The sequence below is a fragment of the Perognathus longimembris genome, chromosome 8 (genome assembly GCF_023159225.1).
Source record: "Perognathus longimembris pacificus isolate PPM17 chromosome 8, ASM2315922v1, whole genome shotgun sequence".
Taxonomy (NCBI): Eukaryota; Metazoa; Chordata; class Mammalia; order Rodentia; family Heteromyidae; genus Perognathus; species Perognathus longimembris.
The window spans coordinates 17,454,592-17,476,265 of record NC_063168.1 but is presented as its reverse complement, the minus strand read 5'-3'; the positions used below and the strand labels follow the sequence as shown (position 1 = coordinate 17,476,265).

Sequence of the window (21,674 nt, the reverse complement as noted above, 5' to 3'; positions counted from 1 at the left end):
ATAGTTTCTATGTAGTTTCTAAATCAGGACTTTCATTTTTCTTTTCCACAGCAAAAAATTCTTTCTTAATCATCCTGAATACTATTAATGCCTTTGTTTCCAGCACATTGACACCATGATTGATCATCTTGCTAACCTTGGGAAGGAGACAGAACATACATTACACCATCCGTTGAACTTAGGAGAAAATCAGATATATATAAAAAAAAAAAAGTGGAGTAAATCACTAGCCCAAGATTACAGAGACTAATAATAGAGGGCTGACATTAGGAATTATATCTGTCTGTCTGTCATCTCCGTCTCTGTCTCTGTCGTTTTCTCTTGGTGATGGGCTACCAGTCCATTTTAGATCAACAATTTAAGATCATTTCCACATGCAGACAAAACAACAGAGAAATGCCTGCAAGGATGACTTACAAGTCTACATTTGCTATGCAAATCTCAGTATTTGTGGCCATGTCACTGTTATTCCTACAGACATACTTTCTTTAAAGAAATTGTAGCTAACAAAGGGCCAATCTGTTGATAATTTTGGTCAGCTGTCCAAATCTCCTAAATTTGAATCCTTGCTTTAAAAATCCCCTGCTTCCCTAAAGAATGATAACAAATTTGGTACCCAAGTCAACCTCATTTCTGCATTGCTTTCAGCCAAGGATTTGGAGGCTGGGGAGACCCAGCTTTGCAAATGTTACACCCACCGAATCCTGATAATTGTGACATGGGATATTGATGTCTGTAGAGAATCTGTGAGCTTGGAAACCAAAACATTGTCAGTGGGACTCACACAGTGAAGAAACTCATAAAATAATCTCTATAGCTAGTCAAATTGATTCCTTCTTAGCTTTTATAAAAGGCTGGCCCATTCACAACCCAACTTGTTATTTCTTATTGTGAGGCTTTAAAATGTCTTACCTCCTACGCTAATCTAACCCAGGGTTTAAGGTATAAATTCCTTTATTTTTCCTTTGAGAATGCTGGACTTGCCAATGCAATGTCTTCTTCTTATTCTGTGGACTTTTGCCCTTTATAGCATTAGGACTCTGCGCGCTGTTTTCAATGCCAGTCTCACCTTCTGGTGTTACCATTTGTATGAGGAGCTACTTAGGGTGAGAACAATAGTTTTGACTTTTTGTTTGTCTCCCATGGTGATCCCACCTAGCATACAAAGGATGAATGTTTGACAATTGCAGGTAATGGATGCTTCACAGGGGATAGACTCCTCATGTCACCCTTGGCTCACAGAATAGGGAGGGACCAATGTCTTTAACAATCCTAGTCACAGTCTACAGCATCAACCTCGGGGTAGGGGTGCCACATCTAGCACATCAATATATAGGATTCTAAGTCAGATAGTGGGTTTTGTTTTCAGTATAAATATATCCTATAATTTTTAAAAGATTACAATTTAAAAAGTATATGCCAAACTTGCACACTTTCCTCACTGGTTCTACCCTAATTCCTCCCTTGTTAGATCTAGTTTTTAATTTTAAAATTTCATATCTCACTCAACGTGAATTCTTTTGGCACTAATTGATACATTAGAATATTACATTTAAGTCTTTATTATTTGTCTTGATTAATGAGATCTTTGAGGTTACTCAGTAATTATCTTTTGCATTCAAACTGTCTTGATTATTTCTCTTTTTACAGGAATCTACTCTCCTGTCATAGCCACACTTTAAGCCAATGCAAAGCTCTGAAAAATGTAAAAATATGTTTGATTACTCTAGCAAATGGACAGAGCATGAGAAATCTGTGGATCTTAAAAGACAGAAAGATCATAGTCAAATTATCTACAAGAGAACCTTGTATTTTGCTGTCAGATATTCCATTTATTAGGAGAAATTCAAAGCAGAGAGATGTAGGCTCTAGATACTAAACTAGTGACATACTTGAACATAAAAAGTCTGGGCAGCGAAGGTGCACTGGCTGTGCAACTTCCTGAAAATTCTCTGAAAGACCAAACAATACATTCTTCTTCTCTATATACTCTGTTTTCTTGCAACTCTTTGTAGGCCAATCTTTCAAGGTTGTAAAATGACAAGCACTTTGTTTTAAGATGTTTCTACTTAAAAATCTTGAAGGGATATATCTGATCCAGTTAAGGTATGAGTTTAGAGAATGGGAAAGGTGGTGAAAATTGTAGGATTTGAGATAATTAAAATGAAGCACCCATATGTGCTATTTTGTTTAACATGGACTAAACTGATTTTATAGAAGCTGAGTTTAGCTACATGAGATGGCCTGCCTCTAAGATTATTCTATAGAATGTTAGACTGAAGTTTAGGTAATGTAATAGATCTGGCAATTGTTTGAAGACAACTTCCTGTTAAGGAGAGAGAAATAAACAACAGATAAAAATAATGCCATATGTATTTTTTGTAGAGCTTTTGCCCATGGGTATCTATTAACTGGTTTAGTATAAGTACTGCTGAAGCTAGCATATCTACTTACTGTTTGAAAATGACAACAGATTTTTGTGTTATTTAGTTTTAATTTTTTTGTTCATATGAAAAGAGAAAAGAAATGAAATAGAGGGTTATGAAATTTTAAGTGAATAGTTTATTTAAAAGGATACTTTGTTTTATAGTTATTTGTTAAAGTTATAAAGGGCAGTTTCTTCATAACTTCATGTTATAGGTTGCTTACTGTTGTGTTCTACAGGGCAGAAGAGAGATTAAAATTATTTGTATTTTCCAGTAAAGTATTTCCTTTGATTTTTGGTACAGTTGCAACATAGCTTATGAAATATTGATATAAAATTGTGAACTCTGATAACCTAAAATTCATTTTGATTTATTTTTGTCATCTCAATTATCTCAAAGTATGCTTGCATAATAGAGAAGCACAAAACATTTTTATGTGGAATCAAAAGCAAAACATCTCTATGTTCAGTGAATCTGTGAATAGCTGTAGAATGGAGGAAAATAGTTTTGCATGGCATCAAATGTGAACATATGTATAATCACACTGAGAATATATTGACTTTCATCAATGCTCATTTTTAATTAGAAATCAACAACTTTAGAGGTGCTATAATGTTAGCTGTATATTGAAATGAATCTATATTTTAATTGCTTGGGCTCCATAATTTAAGTGACTTTCTGAATTGATTTTAAACTTTAATGTCTGTAATATTGAATTATGAAAATCAGAAATTATTTTTCTTTTCTTAATAGACTGGAAGGAAAGAAAAAGGAGATCCTCTAAACATTGCAATTGACAAGATGACCAAGAAAACAAGAGACCTAAGGAGACAGGTATTTACTTAGTTTCTATTGAAGTGCATAAAATTTAGTAGTAATTTCCAATAATGTCTTCTTTTTTAAGCTTCCTTTTCAGAATATATGTTTTGGCTGTTATTTCATATTTAATCTACACATACATGGAAACATTTCACTAGACAATTAGAGATCGTTAAGTAGAGTAATTTGCTGGCAGCCCATTAAGGGCAGTCCCTCCTCATAGGACCAGATAGAATCTGGTTGCAGCTCTCTGATAGTTCTTTTTTAAATATTTTTGTCTTTTTTTTTTTTTTTTTTGAGTACTGGGGATCAAACCAGGATGTTTCACTTGCTAGGCAAGCACTTTACCACTGAGCTACATACCAGCCCTCTATTTTTAAAAATTTCATTAATTTTTTGATTCATTTTATTGTCAAAGTAATGTACAGAGGGATTGCAGTTACATATATAAGGCAGTGAGTACATTTCTTATGAACCTTTTTACCTCCTCCTTCGTGTTTCTCACTTATCAAATTCAAATGCATTAAATGATAGAACTAGAATGCTAGTGGTTAATGAGAAATGCACATCTTAATCTAATTGACTAGTTAAGATCATACCACGCAGTGTAATTCTCTTAGGGACATAAAGCTAAAATGTTTGCTTATTGGATGATTGCTTGGGAAGTAGGAAGCCAAAACAAGGAGAGTTTGTTGGATGATTTCAATGTTTAATGACGTCATTAGTCTGACAGAGCCATTTTGCTTGGAGGAAAAAATCATCTCGGAGGAGCCCCTTTTTACATTGAAATGTTGTATTAACACTGGTAAATGTTGTCCTAAATCCTTTTTATGTTTCTTTGATGAGCACCATTTTCACCGATACTGTTCTTTCTAGAAGAGACCATAAACTATACATTAAGTTATAACAAATCCCCATTTTTGGTTTCTGTCTGCTAGGCAGCCTGTCTCCTACTTTTGCTGCTTAAAAATGTCCATTTGGTTGACTACATTTTAATTGTTTTAGTTAGCTAGATCAAATCATTGTTCATGGTAGCTGGAAAACCTGGATTAACACTACTGTGTCTTCCATTTTTGCCTGCAGTGCATCAAGTATAGATGTTCAGTTTAGCAAGGTGCCTGGACAAGGATGATGGAACAACATCTTAGAAGTGATCTATATGAGAGTATCACACTGTTTCTGATTTCTGCCAGGGAGCATCAGTGCTGTCTGTCTCTGAGATACTACCCGAAGGAGTGCATGTACTTAAGCTATTGTCATTCAGAAGACAGCATAGTTACTTCCGTAATGTACATTCCCTGGTTTGACTGCTCAGTTTACAAGTTGTTTGGGGGAGAGCATTTCCTCTTATTTTACCATGAAATAGGCATACTATAACTTTGTCATTTTAGGCATTAATACATAACATCAAATAAATATAGATAATCAGATCTGCTTTTCTTTTTTAGACTATCTCGTCACATCTTGTCAGAAATGGAATGATAGGAATTAGAAGATAGTTAAGGAAAAACATTAAATCTGTTATTTGTACCTTGGATTTTACTCCTCAATTTGAATAAAATTGAGGATTAAAAGTTGTGTGAGCCTGGTACCAGTGGTTCACATTGTATTCCTAGCTACTTGAAAGTGTGAGAGCAGGGATATCTTGATTTGAAGTAGGCAGAAAAGTGCCCAAGACCCTATTTTGGAAATAACCAGCAAAAATAGATTTGTAGATATGGTTCGAATGGTAGAATGCCATCCTAACAATCACAGGACCTGAGTTCAAGCTCCAGTATTGCCAAAGAAAAAAGTGGCAGAGATTGTGAAACGTTCATCTCTCTTTTTTTTTCATTTTTTTTTTCTTATTGTATAGTCTAGCCTGGCCTTGTTTCCTCCTTCAGACTTCTGAGTGCTTGGAATTGCAATCAAGAGCCACCGTGTTTGACTAAATATACTGATATTTCTCTTTCAGTTCTGTGATTAGGCCTAGGCCCTTAGGCATGCTAAACAAACACTTTTATTATTGAGCCACACCATCAGCGCCCTGCTTTACATCTTGAATACCTTATACATAAAAATAGGGTCAAATTACGTCTGGAAGTTCTCTTTGAGCTCTGTAAAAGTATATGCGTCCAAGGAAAATCCTCATTAGTCTCCTATGCCAAAGTTTGTAAGGTATAGTACACATTACTTTTAATTTTATTCATTTACACATTAGGTTTAGAAGCAGTGAAAATCACCTCCAGATCTTACCTTTCTTTGATCAGACTGTCAAACAAGAACGAAGTCATTCTGCTTCCCTGATTTCCTGCGTACAGTAGGGATTGTGCTTTTATATCTACAGCTAGCACCCATAGCTCTCCCTATTTATGGAACTGTTAAAACAGTATTTTTGTCCTACTGCTCAATGGATAAAGTGATTTTTAATTTGGTATTACATTTTCCAGAAAAGTATGATTATTTTCAGCAGAGGACAGTGGTAAAATTTAAAAATGATGTTTCAGCTGATTAGGAGATAGGCCCCTAGCAGCACTTCTGTGAATGTGACAGCAGACATAGTATGCCCTCCCCTAAAATGATTCTATGCATATGATATTTTTCTTATTTTTACAAAAATATGGAAGATTAAGGATGAGAGGGGAAGAATTTCATGGTATTATGTCTCAGCAGTTATGGCATAATCTCATTCTCCATTGTGGACTTGGTTCAAAGTCCGTTCTCATTCTTTATCTGCCTATCTAGGACTAAAATGTTACCCATCTGTCAGTTCTGTCCCTATCCATATTTTGGGTATATTTTTGTCTTTCTTCTCATCACTTCTGTTTCTCCATGTACACCTGTAGTGGTACAAAATATTCTCTGTGCTAAATCAAATCTCCTGAGCACTTGTGCAGATGGAATACACAATGACTAATTTGCTTGGTTTGATAATCAGCTTAGATTTGGATGGGTAGTTAATGGGATTAACAAAGTTTTTCCCAGAGTGACTGATAACTCCTGTGCAACAGTGGCCCAGGAGTAGCTCCATGAAGTTTCCCTACTGCTGAGGTACTTTCTGTACTTGCCATCACAGGCAAATCCTCTTTAGAGCAGAGTCTAAATGAGAGCCATTAATGACCTGGGATCATATCCTTGTAGTCACATATTCCTTTATGTGATATTTAAAGATATCAAAAATCATTGGAGAAAAAATGAAATCAAAGATTGTACTTCAAAAAGAAAGATTTTCAGTAATATTCATGACTTCCGATGCTTTCAGTTTTCTGCCTTTTCCTCAGTGCTCCACATATAGGGAGTGCTCTTCAGAAAGGTGACCTGGAACCTTGAAAAGTTCCACTTATCAAGTTTAAAAGAAATAATCACAATCCGAACTTCCACTTCCCTAATTAAAGAAAGTAGAGTTAGACTTATTGACAGTTTTAAGAACATGAAATTATTCAATAAAATGAATCTATTTCAGTTGGATATTTTTTAGCAAGTGAACCAGCCTCTCTTGAGGCTATATAGCCCAAGGAACTGGAGAGTCACAGATTGTGAAAAAGGTCATCAGAACCCAAAGGTTTATGTTTCAAAATGATTGACACACATCCACACTGCCAATTAAGCCTGTGACAATGGGCAGTGGTTGGGGAGAATCCTCTCAGGAGTATTTTGTTTGGAATTAAAATGAATTTATGGGATTATAACTGCCAGCTGTAAGTACTATGTTCTAATTTTAGAGCTGCGGGCACAGTGGGACCCATGTCTGAGCTATTATCACTGCTGTGATTCTGGAACCAGACTGTTTTGGGAGCACAAGCTTTTGGCTGACTCTCTGTCTGAATGCCGAGGGGCCCACATGGTCCATGCATTGCTCAGAAAGGACCCAAGCAGTGTCTGCCAGGTGTCCCTACCTGCTCGCCTATACACTACCTGTGCACCGTTCTGGGCATAGTCTCTTAGGTTTTCCTACACATACAGGAATGTTGGTTAACTACGGTTGTAATTTTCACCTTTTTATTAGTCTTTATTCTCAAATCAGTAAGAAAAGTAGGATTCAAAACTTGCCCTATAAGAAGCTAAGAAATATTAGCTCTAATTATATGGAGGGGCTAAACGTAGTCACTCTCACTCTCAAAAGGAATCAGGGGCTTAATTATTCCAAATCAGGGGCCTAGTTCTTAATCTGTAGCCCTTGATAGCCATTATGGTGATCCCCAAAATGAGATCTAGTGATCATCAACTTGTCAAATGTCTCCATTTTGCTATTACAGTACAAATATCTTCAACCACAAAATTTCCTGAGTAGAACGATTTTACATTGGGATAAGTATTAAAGTAGGATGGTTATATAAGAGAGGATCACGAGCCACCCAATGACAACATGTCACTGGATGGTGTATTTAAAGCTTCATTGATCATAACCTGGTTTTCAAAGCAGACTACAAAAAAAAATCTTCCATGGTAAAGAACGAACAACTATAACTGACATAGTTTACCAGCTTCCCTTTTGAGGCTCTATTCCTGATCGCAGAACTGTATATGAAGACAGATTCTCATCAATGACAGCTTGTAAAATCACTGTCCACTGAATGCAAATTAAATGATAGCTGACAAATGTCAAGTTCTTACCATGTACCTAAGAACAGTTCTAAGTTCTTTCCAAGTACTGTCCATATTTAATCCTTATACTAGCTTTATGATGGAATAAGTCCATGCATGTACACAGGACATGGAGGGGTAGAAGGTTCCAGTATGGGCAGTGTGGCTGTGACATTTGCGCATACCGTTTACCTAGTCTATTCTCTCCATAGAACTAGCATATGCAGATCGGTCATTCATGTACTGATCTACGCTGGGGGCGGGATGCAGAGAAGAAGGATATCTCACATAAATATAGATAGGTATTCTGTGGTTTTCAATAGCACCTCCTCTACTCAAGGGCTTAAGGTGATATGTATATACTATAGGCAGAAAAATAGCATCCATGGTGAATGTCAAAAACATGGTACTTACTTGACATTATCTCTAAGTCTCCAACTGTATGGTTGACTGGATCCTTGTTTTTGCAAAAAAAAAAATGCTATTCAGTTTGGATATCTAGCTTCTCAATGTGTGAATTATAGACTTTCCAAAACATTTACAGATAAAAGGAATGTTGAGGCATTCAGTTCCTTTTCTCATATCTGCCTGTGAGGGAGCCGATTATTTTTAGATTCATTGCAAGAAAACATTTTTTTTCAAATCATTTATTCCTGGTTTTTAATCTGTTTTTCTCTTTTATAAAGGCATGAGACTTTCTATATGGCTATCATAGCACAAAATGATAAAAAAATTAGAATTTTCTCCAAATGTTAAAGTTTGTGTTGTCACTCTGAAACCCATGTGATATCAAATCATCTATGAGAAGTTGTCCTCAGGTCACACTTCTACACTGCTTTGGAAGCAGAGAGACTAGCAAATGATAACACCATAACAGAGATTTAAAATATAAAACCCAGCAACTCAATGACGGCTAGACACCAAAAGTTATGAATAGAAAGGTCAGAATAGCTAAGAGAGAGTTCACGGGTAAAAGGCCATTGTTTGAACTTGGGAAAAAAATTCTGCTAAAACTTCCATGGATGTTAGCTTACATTTTATCTCCTGAAAATATTCATTAGGCCAAATGTAAAATACATGATTTCATTAATTGGAAGTGGTTTCTAAAATATTACTGTCAGTAAGCTCTTCCCTAGTCAAAGTGCTGTTCAATTCACTAAGTAGTTTAATTTGTTTCTGTGAGCCAGCAAAGGCTGATAGTTCACATATCAACTCAAGTTTTGGGAACACATCAAGCTTGTCTTCTCTCTCACTAGAAACTGGGGGCCACAGGATGAATCAGGTATTTTGAGCAACACTAAATAATCAAATAACACTATACTGCACAAAAGGATGGATCACACACAAACGTATGTGTATGAAACTCTCAATTAAGTAGGATCTTTAATTGTTGTCTGCTCTCTTCTGTTCATTTCTCCAGGCTATCTTACTGAAGGAGAATTGGGAAGGCAAAGGTGTAAATAGCAATGATTGTTTCAAAACACATTTCAGAGAATGTCTGCATTTAGTAATCTCTAGTACTTGCTCCTGGTTGTTTTTTTTTAAAATATAATTTTACTGTTATTACTAAGGTGTTATACAGAGGAGTTACCATTCCATAAGTTAGTTAATAAGTACAGTTCTTTTTGGGGCAATGTTACCACTTCCTTCTCTTTCTTTCAGTGTCCCTTTTCCGTCCCTGCCCATAAGTTGCAATAGTTCAGTTTCTATAAAGTATATACTGAATACCTGGACAGCATTTGTTCACCCTTCCACCATGCATCCTCCTGTTTTATATAAGGACAATGCCATTAACAGTCCCAAGTGGAAGATATCCACTGGAGGATGACTGAAGGAAAGGTCTATCACATTTTCTAGGATGAAATCCCTAAGCAGGAAATATTGTACATGAGGACTTAAACAGCAATGATTTTTTTCAGACCATCCTTTTGCTGTGCGACCACATACATTTCAGAGCACTCAGCACACTGAAGTAAAGATGGCTTACATTCATTGTTGGAGACTACGTTTAGGTTCCAACACACTTGTTGTATAAAAGAGGATGACTCTACAGAGCATTGTATATCCACAGTATGCTGAAATGAGATGTTGCTGGAGCTCATCACTTTGATTCAGATTGAATGTACTTAAAGGATCACTGCCGCCAGCTTGGGGACAAATACATCTGTTCCATTTGACCTTCTTTGCTGAGGTTTTCTTTTATTACCTAAAATTTCTTCTGGAATCAATCTTCCTAAGAGAAATTTCCATCCGGACTGCTGATATTTCTTTATCTTCCAATTTTTCCCAAGAAGGTTGAATAGATTTAAAATTTAGAGTGAATCATCTCCCTGAAGGCTCTGCCTCACCTGCTGTTGCCATCAGTCGTAGTGGGGCCCACCTGCTCATCATTCTACGTACTGGCTCCCGTGGATGTGACTGCAGATGGCCAAGGAAGCTCAACTTCACTCTTTGCTTGGGTAGAATGTGTGATAAGGGTCCTACTAGTTAAAATAGCCCATGTTTTAGCTTACCTACCCCTAATACTGGCCCTCATTCTTAGTTGTGTGAAATTTCCAGTGCACCTTACAACCAAACCTTGATCTTCTGATCCTATACAATTGTGTACTTCCTAGTTTCTTGAACTTTGCAAGAGTTATATCCCCAGGCAACTCCTCCCTTTACTATCCCTTAAATTCCCATCAATCACTGAGTTCACTTATAACATTTTATGTATTTGTAGTCCCTTTTTTCTACTCTTACTAGTTCTGCTCAATTGCTTTTCATAAAGGAAATGATCACGATCTCATCACCAGTCTCCCTCCAGCCTCCAGCCTCCCTCTCTCCCTTTAGCTAGCCATAGCCCCACTAGTCACAGATCCTTCTGTCTTTGATTTGTCATTGGCTTTGTCTGGATTAACCCCTACCCTACATAGCTTAGCTTAAATATCACTTTAGTTTTATAACTGGATTAGTTCTCATAAAAGAATTTACACAGAAAACAAGAGCATTTAAAAATATCCCCATGAGCCAGGTGCCAGTGGCTCATGCCTGTAATTCTAACTACTCAGAAGGCTAAGATCTGAGGATTGTAACTCAAAGCCAGTCTGGGCAAGAAAGTCTGTGAGACTCCTATCTCCAATAAACTACTCAGAAAAAGCTGGAAGTGAGGCAGGGGCTCAAGTGGCAGTGTGCTAGCCTTGAGCAAAGAAGCTCACAGTGCCCAGGCCCAGAGTTCAAGCACCAGGATGAGTCAGAAAACACCAACAAAAACAAAACAAAATGTCTGGCCTGGGAATATGGCTTAGCAGTAGAGTGCTCCCCTTGCATGCATGAAGCCCTGGGTTCGATTCCTCAGCACCACATAAACAGAAAAAGCCAGAAGTGGTGCTGTGGCTCAAGTAATAGAGTGCTAGCCTTGAGCCAGCAGGAAGCCAGGGATAGTGCTCAGGCCCTGAGTCCAAGCCCCAGGACTGGCAAAAAATAAAATTGAAAGAATGAGAAATCAGCTATATGAAAACACCTAACACAGAAAATATTCCCAACCTTCAATATATGTCCCTTGTTCATTGCTTCAAGGGTAGATTTTTGTTTAAAAATTCCATTTATTCTATAATTATTTCTATGTTAAAAGAAGATACCTTCACCCAGTAGTTTTCCATTGCATGGCTTACTTTATAGAGACTTAGTCAAAGAAAAGATAAATAGCATGTTTTTTTAATCCATTTTGGGAAATTTTAATTTCATGTCTCTAGAGTGACACCTTGAATCTATGTCATAGTCTGGGTGTGGTGGCACATTCCTAATCTCTTAGCACTTGAACTTATGAGGTTGAGGCAGGAGGATCAGGAGATCAAGTCTAGCTTGGGCTATATAGGAAGATTCAGTCCCACTAAGCTATCCAAGTATTTCAAATATTCTCTCAGTTTTAAATTCAATTGCCTTTGTTTCTTCATCTACTGACCTCTTCCAAACTGTGTCAGATCACAGAGAGTCCTCTGTTTCAAGGGCTGATGAATCCACACTTGAGGCTTAGAGACATAAAACAAACAAACCAAATGATTTTCCCATCCTCATGCATTTCCCATAGTATACTTCATTTCTGGTTATCAACCTATGGACAGAACTTTTCCCTCACCAGTTGTTCAACGTTACCTGTTATCATTTAATTCAGTTCAATTCAGATGTTATCTACCCTAGGATAGCCTTCAGACCCCACAGTTGAAGGACTCATTCTGCAATACTGCCTTGATATCAGGTGCCACTTGCAAGTAAGAGATTGTTGCCAATACTTCTGACAACCTACTGCATATCAGGGTTCTCATGACCCACTCTTCAGGTAGATACATTTTTCAGAGCAGCTTGCAGAACTGAACTAACCAGTTATAGCTATGTACAGGACATCATGAACAATACAGATGAAGAGAGGACTATGGAAAGCATGTGGGAATTTATACTGGCATGATGCCCACCCTATATTTCCACAGGTTTAGCTAATGGGAAGCTCTCTAAATGCTGTCCTTTTGGGGTTTTATGATGACTTCATTAATAGTCATGACTGATTAGATCATTGGCCTTTATTGATCAATTTGGCCTCTCCCATTGGTACAAATCAGGGTCAGGAGGAGAGCTAAAAGTCCTAACCCTATAACCACATTGTTGGTCCCCTTGGCAGTCAGCTTTTATTCTGAGGTTACAGGAGCCTGACTTGCCTCAGTAGAACTAAAGACGCTCCTCTCAGCTAGATGTTGGTGGCTCATGCCTGAAACCCTAGCTACTCAAGAGGATGAGATTTGAAGCCAGGCTAGACAGGAAAGTCAATAAGATTCTGATCGCTAATTAATGACCAAAAAGTCAGAAATTTTAGCAGTGGTTCAGGTGGTAGAGCACTAGCCTTGAGCACAAAAGTTCGAGGACAGTGTGACAGTGTCCAGGTCCTGAGTTTAAGCCCCAGTACTGGCATGTATATCTAGGAAAGATTTTTGAGCTCTTTATCAGGAGTTATCAGTGAAGACTCATGAAGACTTTAGGATTTCAATGTCGGGAAGTGAGGACAAAGACAAAATATGAGAACAAAAGAATTTACTAGCATCCATATCTGTAAACATTTTAGGAGATCTATATCAAGCACTAGGGATAGAGGCCATTTATGTGTGTGTTTGTCGGTGTGTGTGTGTGTGTGTGTGTGTGTGTGTGTGTGTTTTATTTCTCAAAGCCCCCTTTCCTACAGGCCTACATTGTAAATGAATGTCTGATTGTTAGTGGCTAGATCAGATCCATCTGTGCCTTTAAGGATCAGGGTTCTAATTAGGAAGACAAAGGTGAATGAGGCACTGTGCTCAGGCACAAATTTTAGGGAGCACTCAAAAATTGAGTAGTCAAGTCATAGTTCATGCAGCCTTTGAGGAAATTGAAAGACTTGTAAAAACAAATCCACAATGAGCAAAATGTCAACTTCGTAAACAAAGATAGTATCTCTGTAAATAAGGCAACATGAAGCCATATGGAAGCCCGAAGCCAAAGGAAAAATCTGCAGTCCTCATTCTGTCTTTACATACATGCCACTGTTTTGTTCCTCTTGAATGAAACTCTTCTTATTCCTGGCTCTGCTCCAGAGTCTCTATCTATTAAAGTCTTGACTGCACCTGCTGTAAGAAAAAGTTCTTTCCCCAAAGTGTCAATGTCCAATAATTGTCTCTTCCCTCCCACATGAGTGGCAAAAACTCTGGCTTTAAAATTTTATGAGGTGACACCCTGGACTTCATATTCAAATAACTATTTGAATTGTGGTGTCTTTAGGTTGTCTCACACCAAATGCATTTCTTCTCGATGTTTATCACATGGACTCTGGCTTTTTATGCCACTCTGAAGTACTTCAGAGAAAATGGAGAGCATTTTAACACTGCTGATTTATTCTTCCAGGTATACAGTAATTTCCTTACTACCTAATTATAAGGCTTAGTTTAATTTACTCTACACATAATGTTTACTGATGCACATATGGTACCACATTTCAGGAAACTATACACAAGCGGGTATTTTTGCCACACTGGAATATGGAAAATTTCCTTTACATACATGCACACATGTACACACACACAGAAACACACACAAACACACACACAAACATTTGAGTCTCTTGACAAAGAATGAACCCAGTGAGAAGGGGAAAAGTCATAACTATCCTTAGCTTGAAATAGAAAGAAACATGACCTTTTGCCACATATTTTAAAACTTGAATGATGACAGGTGTCTTTAGAGAGCTGTTTTTAAGTTAACCCATGTTTAAATTAAACCTCAAATCAAGGGGTGAATAGGAATTGGTGATGAGGAGAAAGAGGAAGGGAAAACAGTCTTGTCTCCTTGGCTCATTTTTCAACTATATTTGAAAGAGAATGTATTGATTCAGAAATGAAGGGTTTTTAGAGACAGAAGGAACCACCAGGGCCCTTTCAGGGGCTTCATTCTTATACAGACTCCTCCAAGCCTCTCTTTAAAGATAGGTGCTCATGCTTTACCCCAGAAGCTGGTACTTTTATTGTGTTATTTTAATTGTTAGAAAATTGAGTTAGTATCAGTGATCTTGTAGTTATCAACCATTACTCTCGGCTTTGTCCAGCCTAACTGTATTATCAGGCCCATATAAAAGGTCAGTCAAAATCTTTGTTTAGCCCAGGGTAGTGGTATATTCCTATCCCAGTATTAAGGAGGTTTAGGCAAGAGGATCATGAATTTGAAGCTACACTGGCTTAAATAGTTGGCTCTGTTTCAGACACTCTCTACCAAAAGGAAAAGAGAGAACTCCTTAGAATTCTACTGATATACAAAGAGTGAGTATTGTTACATATGAAATCATGATTGCTTTGCCTTTCAGATCCCAGAGTGCCAAGAATCATTAGGGTTAGAGATTAAGCAGTTACATATGCACTCTTGTCATTAAGACAACTGAAATAGTCAGCTTTCTTGATCATCTCTAATCCATTACTTCCATTTGTACATGGTTATTTATGAAGGTCAGACAAGCAAAGCTGCGCCCTGAAACTATTTGACATTTATTTAGTGTTCATTATTTCATTGACTTTTAATTGACAATCCCTATAACCATCTTTGGAATGGACTACTAAAAACATTTTCTGAACAAATTGTTGAAGCTCCAATAGTGAGGTTAAGTTAATTTCTTTTTGTAAGATTAAATTTCCCATGAATACAAAACTTAGAAGTTGGAGAACCCCAGTGGGCTTACTCTAAAGCCTGTCCTCTTAATGACTGTAGTCTTTAAAATTAGTACACTTTCATCTTAGTTTATAGCTTTTATTAAGATTCCCTTAATGGGAAGAGCATAAGGTAAATATCAATTATTAATGAGTTCTGAGTTTCTCTATAATAATCATTATAATAATCTTCCTGTTTAATATAATCACCATTTCTTTTCTTCTTTAAGCCACACACACATGTCCATGTCTAATCCAATGGAAAAAAAAGCCCTGAGCTGTGAATTTAAGCTTGATAATTATTATATTTTAGTTAATCATAGGGGGTGATGTACAGGATTCCCATTTTACCTGGGGGATATCTGATTAAATGTACAGCTGACTAAGTGAGAAATGGTTGCATGGATTATGCCAAGTGTTCCAAGGTTAGAAAACTATTTGTCCTGAAGAATTGGAGGATGAGAAAAGATACTTTTCCAGCCATAAGTGTTTGTCGGTACTTTGTATGATGATCCAAACCCAGCACCATCCTTTCTCCTCCATAGTTCCTTAGGTTTTATGAATGCATAATTCCTGCTTCACTGTTCAGGGCTTGATTTCAAGACTGTTATTTGAGCCTTTCAGTTTAAGTTGCAATAAGCTCATTGTCATAACTAAAGTCTCATAACTTAATGCCTGCAGTCTAAGTTACAACTGTAGAAAGGGCAAAAACAGTTTGGGTTGGGGAATCTGGAAAACCAAAAAATTGAGAGAGGAAGAGTGCATAGTTGCACACATACCCACGGACTCAGTACTAATCAACCTGTCCTGATTCTGTACTGATTACTTTGGCCCCTCCTTTGAAATCAAGAGGCTCATTGAAAGGGTAAACATGTGACTGACCAAGTGATCGTGTATGCATACTAGCATAGCACCTAGCTTGCCTGCTACTGCCTGACTTCATTCTCTGAGAGGGAGGAGCAGGTGTGGAAGTGGATCCAACAGTGTTGCCCACTTAGGAAGACATAACAGAAACTAGAGTACACTTCATTCAGAATATCTGTTATGAAGTAGACCAGTCAACATCACCAAATAGCCTCCCCATCCACAACCTTTTCAGGAAAAAAAGAAAATAACCTACAATTATTATGAACTTTTCCTTTTCTTTATTTGCCATAACTCTTTTGCTAAAAAGGAATTGCTTTGAGATCACTGGAGAAACCTACATTTTCCAGCAGAGTGAGAAACAAAGAACAAAAGTCAACTCAGTGAAACAGGATGGGTCACACTGAGTGCTTGGGCCTCCTGTAGGCAGTCTCTAGCCTCCTTGGTTCTTTTCATAAATAAGTAGCTGCTGGGCACAGCAGATGCTCAGTTATAAGGAAAGAAAGGGTGAATGAAGCTTGAATTAGCTTGGGACTTGTGGCAGCAGCTAATGGACTGAGAGGCAGAAGACTAAAATTCACTGATGTAATCATGTAGAACAGGCCTCAGCACACTACTGCCAGTATCTCAGATCTAGTCCTCTCCCTGTTTATAGGACGTTTCATTGACTATATTTGTTCTAAAATGTGAAGAGTTGAGTAGTTGTTGGAGAGAATAACTGGCCCACCAAGAAAAATTCTTTTATGGCTTTTTGCAGGGAAATCTTTCCAAAATTTGCTCTAGAAGTTAAGTTAGTTTGAGATTATGTAAATAATGGTATAAGAGCCTACAGATCCAGCAAAGGAAAAGAACTTGAAACTCTTTTCTTGAACAATCAACACCAATGATTTTAGGAAGGCCTCAAGGGAAAAAAATCAGCAGCTGTTGGAAAATCAGCAGTGTGCAGTAGCTACAGAAGTGAAGAAGCATAGCATCCTAGCGGTATCAATCTGGAGAGAGAAAGTAGCTGTATGACATAGTTATCCACAGTGGAGTGAACTAGGAGAGGCTTTTGAACCGTTGTTTGTTTTGGTACGCCTGGTAGGCTCCTTCGTGACCTCACATAGCTAAAAGCATCAGAGGTGCATTTATCAAGGACATCTACACTAAGTGGATGCTCATCATTGTTCTTTACCCACCCACGGGCATCTTAGCCCAGGCGACCCATCCTTTTCAAGTGGACTGTATGTAACTTATCTGATAGCATGGAGTGGTAATTGGTAAGGCTTTGACATTTTATTGTATAACTGGGGCTCTTCTAAGAGCCATGGGATGAGCGCTGTCATGGGAAATGGCACAGAATGAGGATATGTAGGCCAGATGACTCTACCTGGTACAAATCCTACTATGTTTGTTAGGTGAGTAGAAAGATGATGGTTTTAGAGTTCATCTCTGAATATTGAATCAAACTGTTCTGATGCACATTCTTTCTCCTTTTCCTTTTTGAGGCAGGATGTTGCTATGAGACCAGAATGACCTTAAACTCTCCATCTCTTGCCTCTATTTCTAGAGTGTGGGCATAGCAGGCAAGTGCCACCACACGTGTTAAAGGCTTCTGCTGTTAGCCTGTCACCAAATCCACATCTTTAGTCCTTGTCTCCCCAGTTGTCAATGCAGTTCTGAGGGATTAAATCACCTTTTGGGCAGCATTCTACAAGCCTCCTAAGGGTCTTTGCTGGGGTAAGATTATATTGTTACCTGTGTAACTCTTGACTCTCACTAAATTCAAGCAGCTTGTGCCTATTGAATGCATCAATTGAAGCAGATATTATATTCTCAGATGAAATATTCAGGCATCTGTTCATAGATATTCTCTATAGGGTAAGCAAACCTGGAAGGAACTGTAAGGCTGGGAATGAAGAATGGAAAGGAAACATGACCTTTTCTGGAGGCCTGGCTCAAGTGGGAGAAGGTCAGCCATGAACAAGCACGCTAAATGACAACATGAGTTCAAGCATGGGTACCAGTACCAAAAAAGAAAGGGAAGGAAAGAAGGAAGAAAGGAAGGAAGGGCGAAAGGAAGGAAGGAAGGAAGGAAGGAAGGAAGGAAGGAAGGAAGGAAGGAAGAAAGAAAGGGAGAAAGAAAGAGAGAAAGAAAGAAAACTGACCTTTGTCCAATGCATATTTGTGAACTTGAACAACTAGGTCCATAAACACTTAAGGACAACAACAGCTCTATTCTTAGAACTAGAAGACCTGACTCTGGCATTTGTGGTATTCAACCAGTGTATCCTCCCTGTCCTCATTTAAATAACACAAATAATGATGTATGCCTGTGACTGTACCTTTCACTCCCATCAAGACACTACAAGAAAGGTCAAAGAAATAATATCTAGCAAAGTTCTTTGCAAGCTATAAAAACAGGGCATGCATGAGATTATTACTACAGGAAATAAGCAGCCAGGAATTAAGTAAATCTTCCAAATATGCAGCATTCTAAATATGATTTCTTTGAACTTATTTAATATTATCTTTTAGTGGTACAAAGGAGTTCTTTTTTTTTTTTTCTTTTTGGTTTTTTGCTAGTCCTGGGCCTTGGACTCAGGGCCTGAACACTGTCCCTGGCTTCTTTTTGCTCAAGGCTAGGACTCTGCCACTTGAGCCACAGTGCCTTTTCTGGCCTTTTGTATATATGTGGTGGTGCTGAACCCAGGGCTTCATATACACGAGATAAGGAAGTGCTCTTGCCACTAGGCCATATTCCCAGCCCATACAAAGGAGTTTTAATTCATGGTATTGGTGTATAAGAATAATGCATCTTGATCAAGGTCACCCCTTCCATTATTCTCTCCCAACTTTCCCAACTCTACTCATACTCTCAAGTCCAAATATGCCTTTGGAGATGAGGTTAACTGATCAGAGTAAAGTACATATAGAAATGTCTTTTCCACCTTTACTCATGCCACTAAATTTCCTACCTTTTTGAAATGCTCTGTCATTGAGCCTTAGAAATTAGATAATCCAAAGAATGACATTGTTGGCATAAGGATGGAGAAATTCTGAGAAGACCTTTACATAAGGAAAATCTTAAGCAATGTGATATGAAGGAAATATTAAAAACTAGGCTTCTTTAAAAAGTACCCAGTAAGCCTCTCCAATTCATTAACAGAAGGAACTCCTGTTGGCCTGTATGCTGCATCATTTATGAGACCAGTCAGCCATGCATGAGGTCAAGTCATCACAGTGGCTTTGTTTGTGATTGCGAATTGAGATGGTGAAGGAGTTGTTAGCAGTAAGTGAGAGGAAATGGCTTATCTGATTTTTCTCTATATAGTTGACCAAACATTTCTTAGAACAGCAAGAGCTCTTCCAATATAATGTAATATAATAGAGGGAATAAATAAACGAATGCTAATTGTAGAGTAAGAGATGAAAAATTTCCATCTCTCAGGGCTGCTTATTTTTCTTAAAAGATTCCTGTCTCTTTAGAACTAATTGCATTACAATTAGACCATTATATTTTTGTGCATTTTGTCTCATTTCTTTTGTTTGCCAAAACACTTAAGTATTTTTAATAAAAGTGTGACCTATGTGGTGACTTTTCTCTATAGATCCATTTTTCTCCCTTCGAGATCACAAAGAAACTTCAAAATATACAGTTGAAGGCAATTAATTAAAGGACCTTTTCAGTCTTTCAAGAATGAATATCTATCCATTAAGAAAAATTGTAGAGGTGTTTTTCATTACATAGCATAAGATAAAACACACAGACTTCAAAGTCTCTCATGAGTTAAAACTTATGCTATGCAAGTTGGCTGGGACAGCCATTTTTCCTTGTCTTTTGCAGGCTGTTTCATATTCATCAAAGGAATGAAAGAATTCAGACTTTGTGCAAAAACACTTTCACAACATCTATTTGAATGTAGCTCAATATACATCATGAACTCATCATATGCCATCCCAAAGGCAGACAACTTTAGGCCATTTTTGAGACAGTTTATTTTTCTTCTCCAGCTGTGAGTTATATCGTGGCAATCGTCTCATTGCTCTATCCTCCTATGAATTAGGGAAATGGATGTTTCTAATAGGTATGATCCAGTGACTGTGTTCATTTTGGTTTGCTAAAGAAAATACACTTATTTACATTGATGAATAGCTCTAATTGGGTAAAATAGACTGGTGGTGTTGAGCTAATACCTTTAAATGTCTTGTCTTAGGCAATTAATATTCCCTTGTCACACATACATTTAAACAGTTGGAAAAAAGCCTTGTGCTCTTGACTCCTGTCAGACTTAACGAACGAGTTTGTCAAGTCATTTCTTTCTGCCTTGGTTGATTGATAGCTAAATTTTGGTCTTCTAGCTTATGTAAAAAGTGTTAGCTGTGCCTTTCAGCTTGTAGGCAAGGGCATTTAAACCATTCTAATAGTCAATTTACAGAGGAATTACATTGCCTGTTTACTGGAGGGGTCAAAAAGTGCCCCTATTCATCAGGGACACAAATCACAAGGCCCATGAGCTAATGAAGACAGTATTTATGACTCCCTGTGCTTGCTGGATGATACCAAGTTCAAGGTGTCCCTTCCCCTGGCTGTTTATATTTTTGATGAGCTTTAGTTTAAGGACTATGAAGTAGGTATATTTATGATGACAATTGTTAATTGTAATTGAATGTTGTTAATAATTAGAATAAAAACTGGAACGCTAGATTATCCTAGTAGTTTCCTAGATCTGCGTCTTTTTATCATATGTGTGCAGGTTCTGGGGCTTGAATTAAGGACCTAGGCTATGCCTGAGCTTTTTCCCACCCTTCAAAGCTTGCATTCTATCACTGAGCCAGAACTCCACTTCTGGCTTTTTGGTTGTTATTTGGATGTAAGAGTCTCATGGACTTTCTTGCCCAGGCTGGCTTTGAACTGTAATCCTCAAATCTCAGCCTCCTGACTAGCAGGATTATAGGCATTAGCCATCAGTGCCCAGCTGCATCTAAATCTTGTTTGTTTGGTTGTCTAATAGAAAAAGACATGATTTTATTTATTTTATTTTTTTCATTGTGAAGGTAATATACAGAGGGGTTAAAGGTACATAAGTCAACTCATGGGTGCCTTTCTTTTGGAACAATGTCACCCCTCCGTCATTCTCTCCCTGGCTTCCCTCTCCCCTAGTGTGTATAATTAATTTCCAAAATAGTGTCTAGCAGATTTCACTGCAGAATTGGTTCGCCTCTTTGTCCCACTATTTCTGTGCTTCCCCTTCCCCTCCCCAAATTAGATAAACTTATACACAAGACAAAGGGTACAGAAATCAAAAACAGTGACAGAGGGAATAAACTAAAGAAAAAAATGAAAGCATTTTTTAAAGTATCTTTCAAAATACTCTATCTGTTGCAGATCTCTGCTCACGTTTGCCATTTTCTGGCTTATAAGCCATCAAAACATGGAAAGAAGAGCTTCAGCCTTTCTGAGAAGAGGGTCATATCCATTGGTTCTAATGTGGTCAGACTTTTAAGTAACACACTTTAGTAATTTTTTCGTATCCTAAATCACTGTCCAATGCATTTTAAGATGGCCACAAGAGAGCAGGTACAATAATCAATATCCACAGTTCCAGGATCCCCATGTATTTTAAACTCTGTAGATGATCAATTTTCATATATATGATGGCATAGTGTTAAAGATAACCTGTGCAAATAATGATATGAATAAAAAGTCTGTACATGTTCCCTGCAGAAGCATTCATTTTTTTGGTAGATGGATATGAACTCAGAGCCTCATGCTTACTTGCTTTGCTTGCTTGACCCGCAGAGATTTACCACCTGAGCCATCCCACCAGCC

The 21,674-nt window shown here is 37.7% G+C and overlaps 1 protein-coding gene across 1 annotated transcript in view; it reads left to right on the top strand.

The window, feature by feature from the left end:
- Ctnna2 (catenin alpha 2) overlaps window positions 1-21,674 on the top strand; it is a 1,054,352-nt gene that overhangs the window by 809,954 nt on the left and 222,724 nt on the right. Inside the window, exon 10 of the mRNA XM_048352594.1 lies at window positions 3,180-3,260. Within this exon, the coding sequence (XP_048208551.1) occupies window positions 3,180-3,260 (81 nt within the window). The remainder of the gene's footprint in view (window positions 1-3,179; window positions 3,261-21,674) is intronic.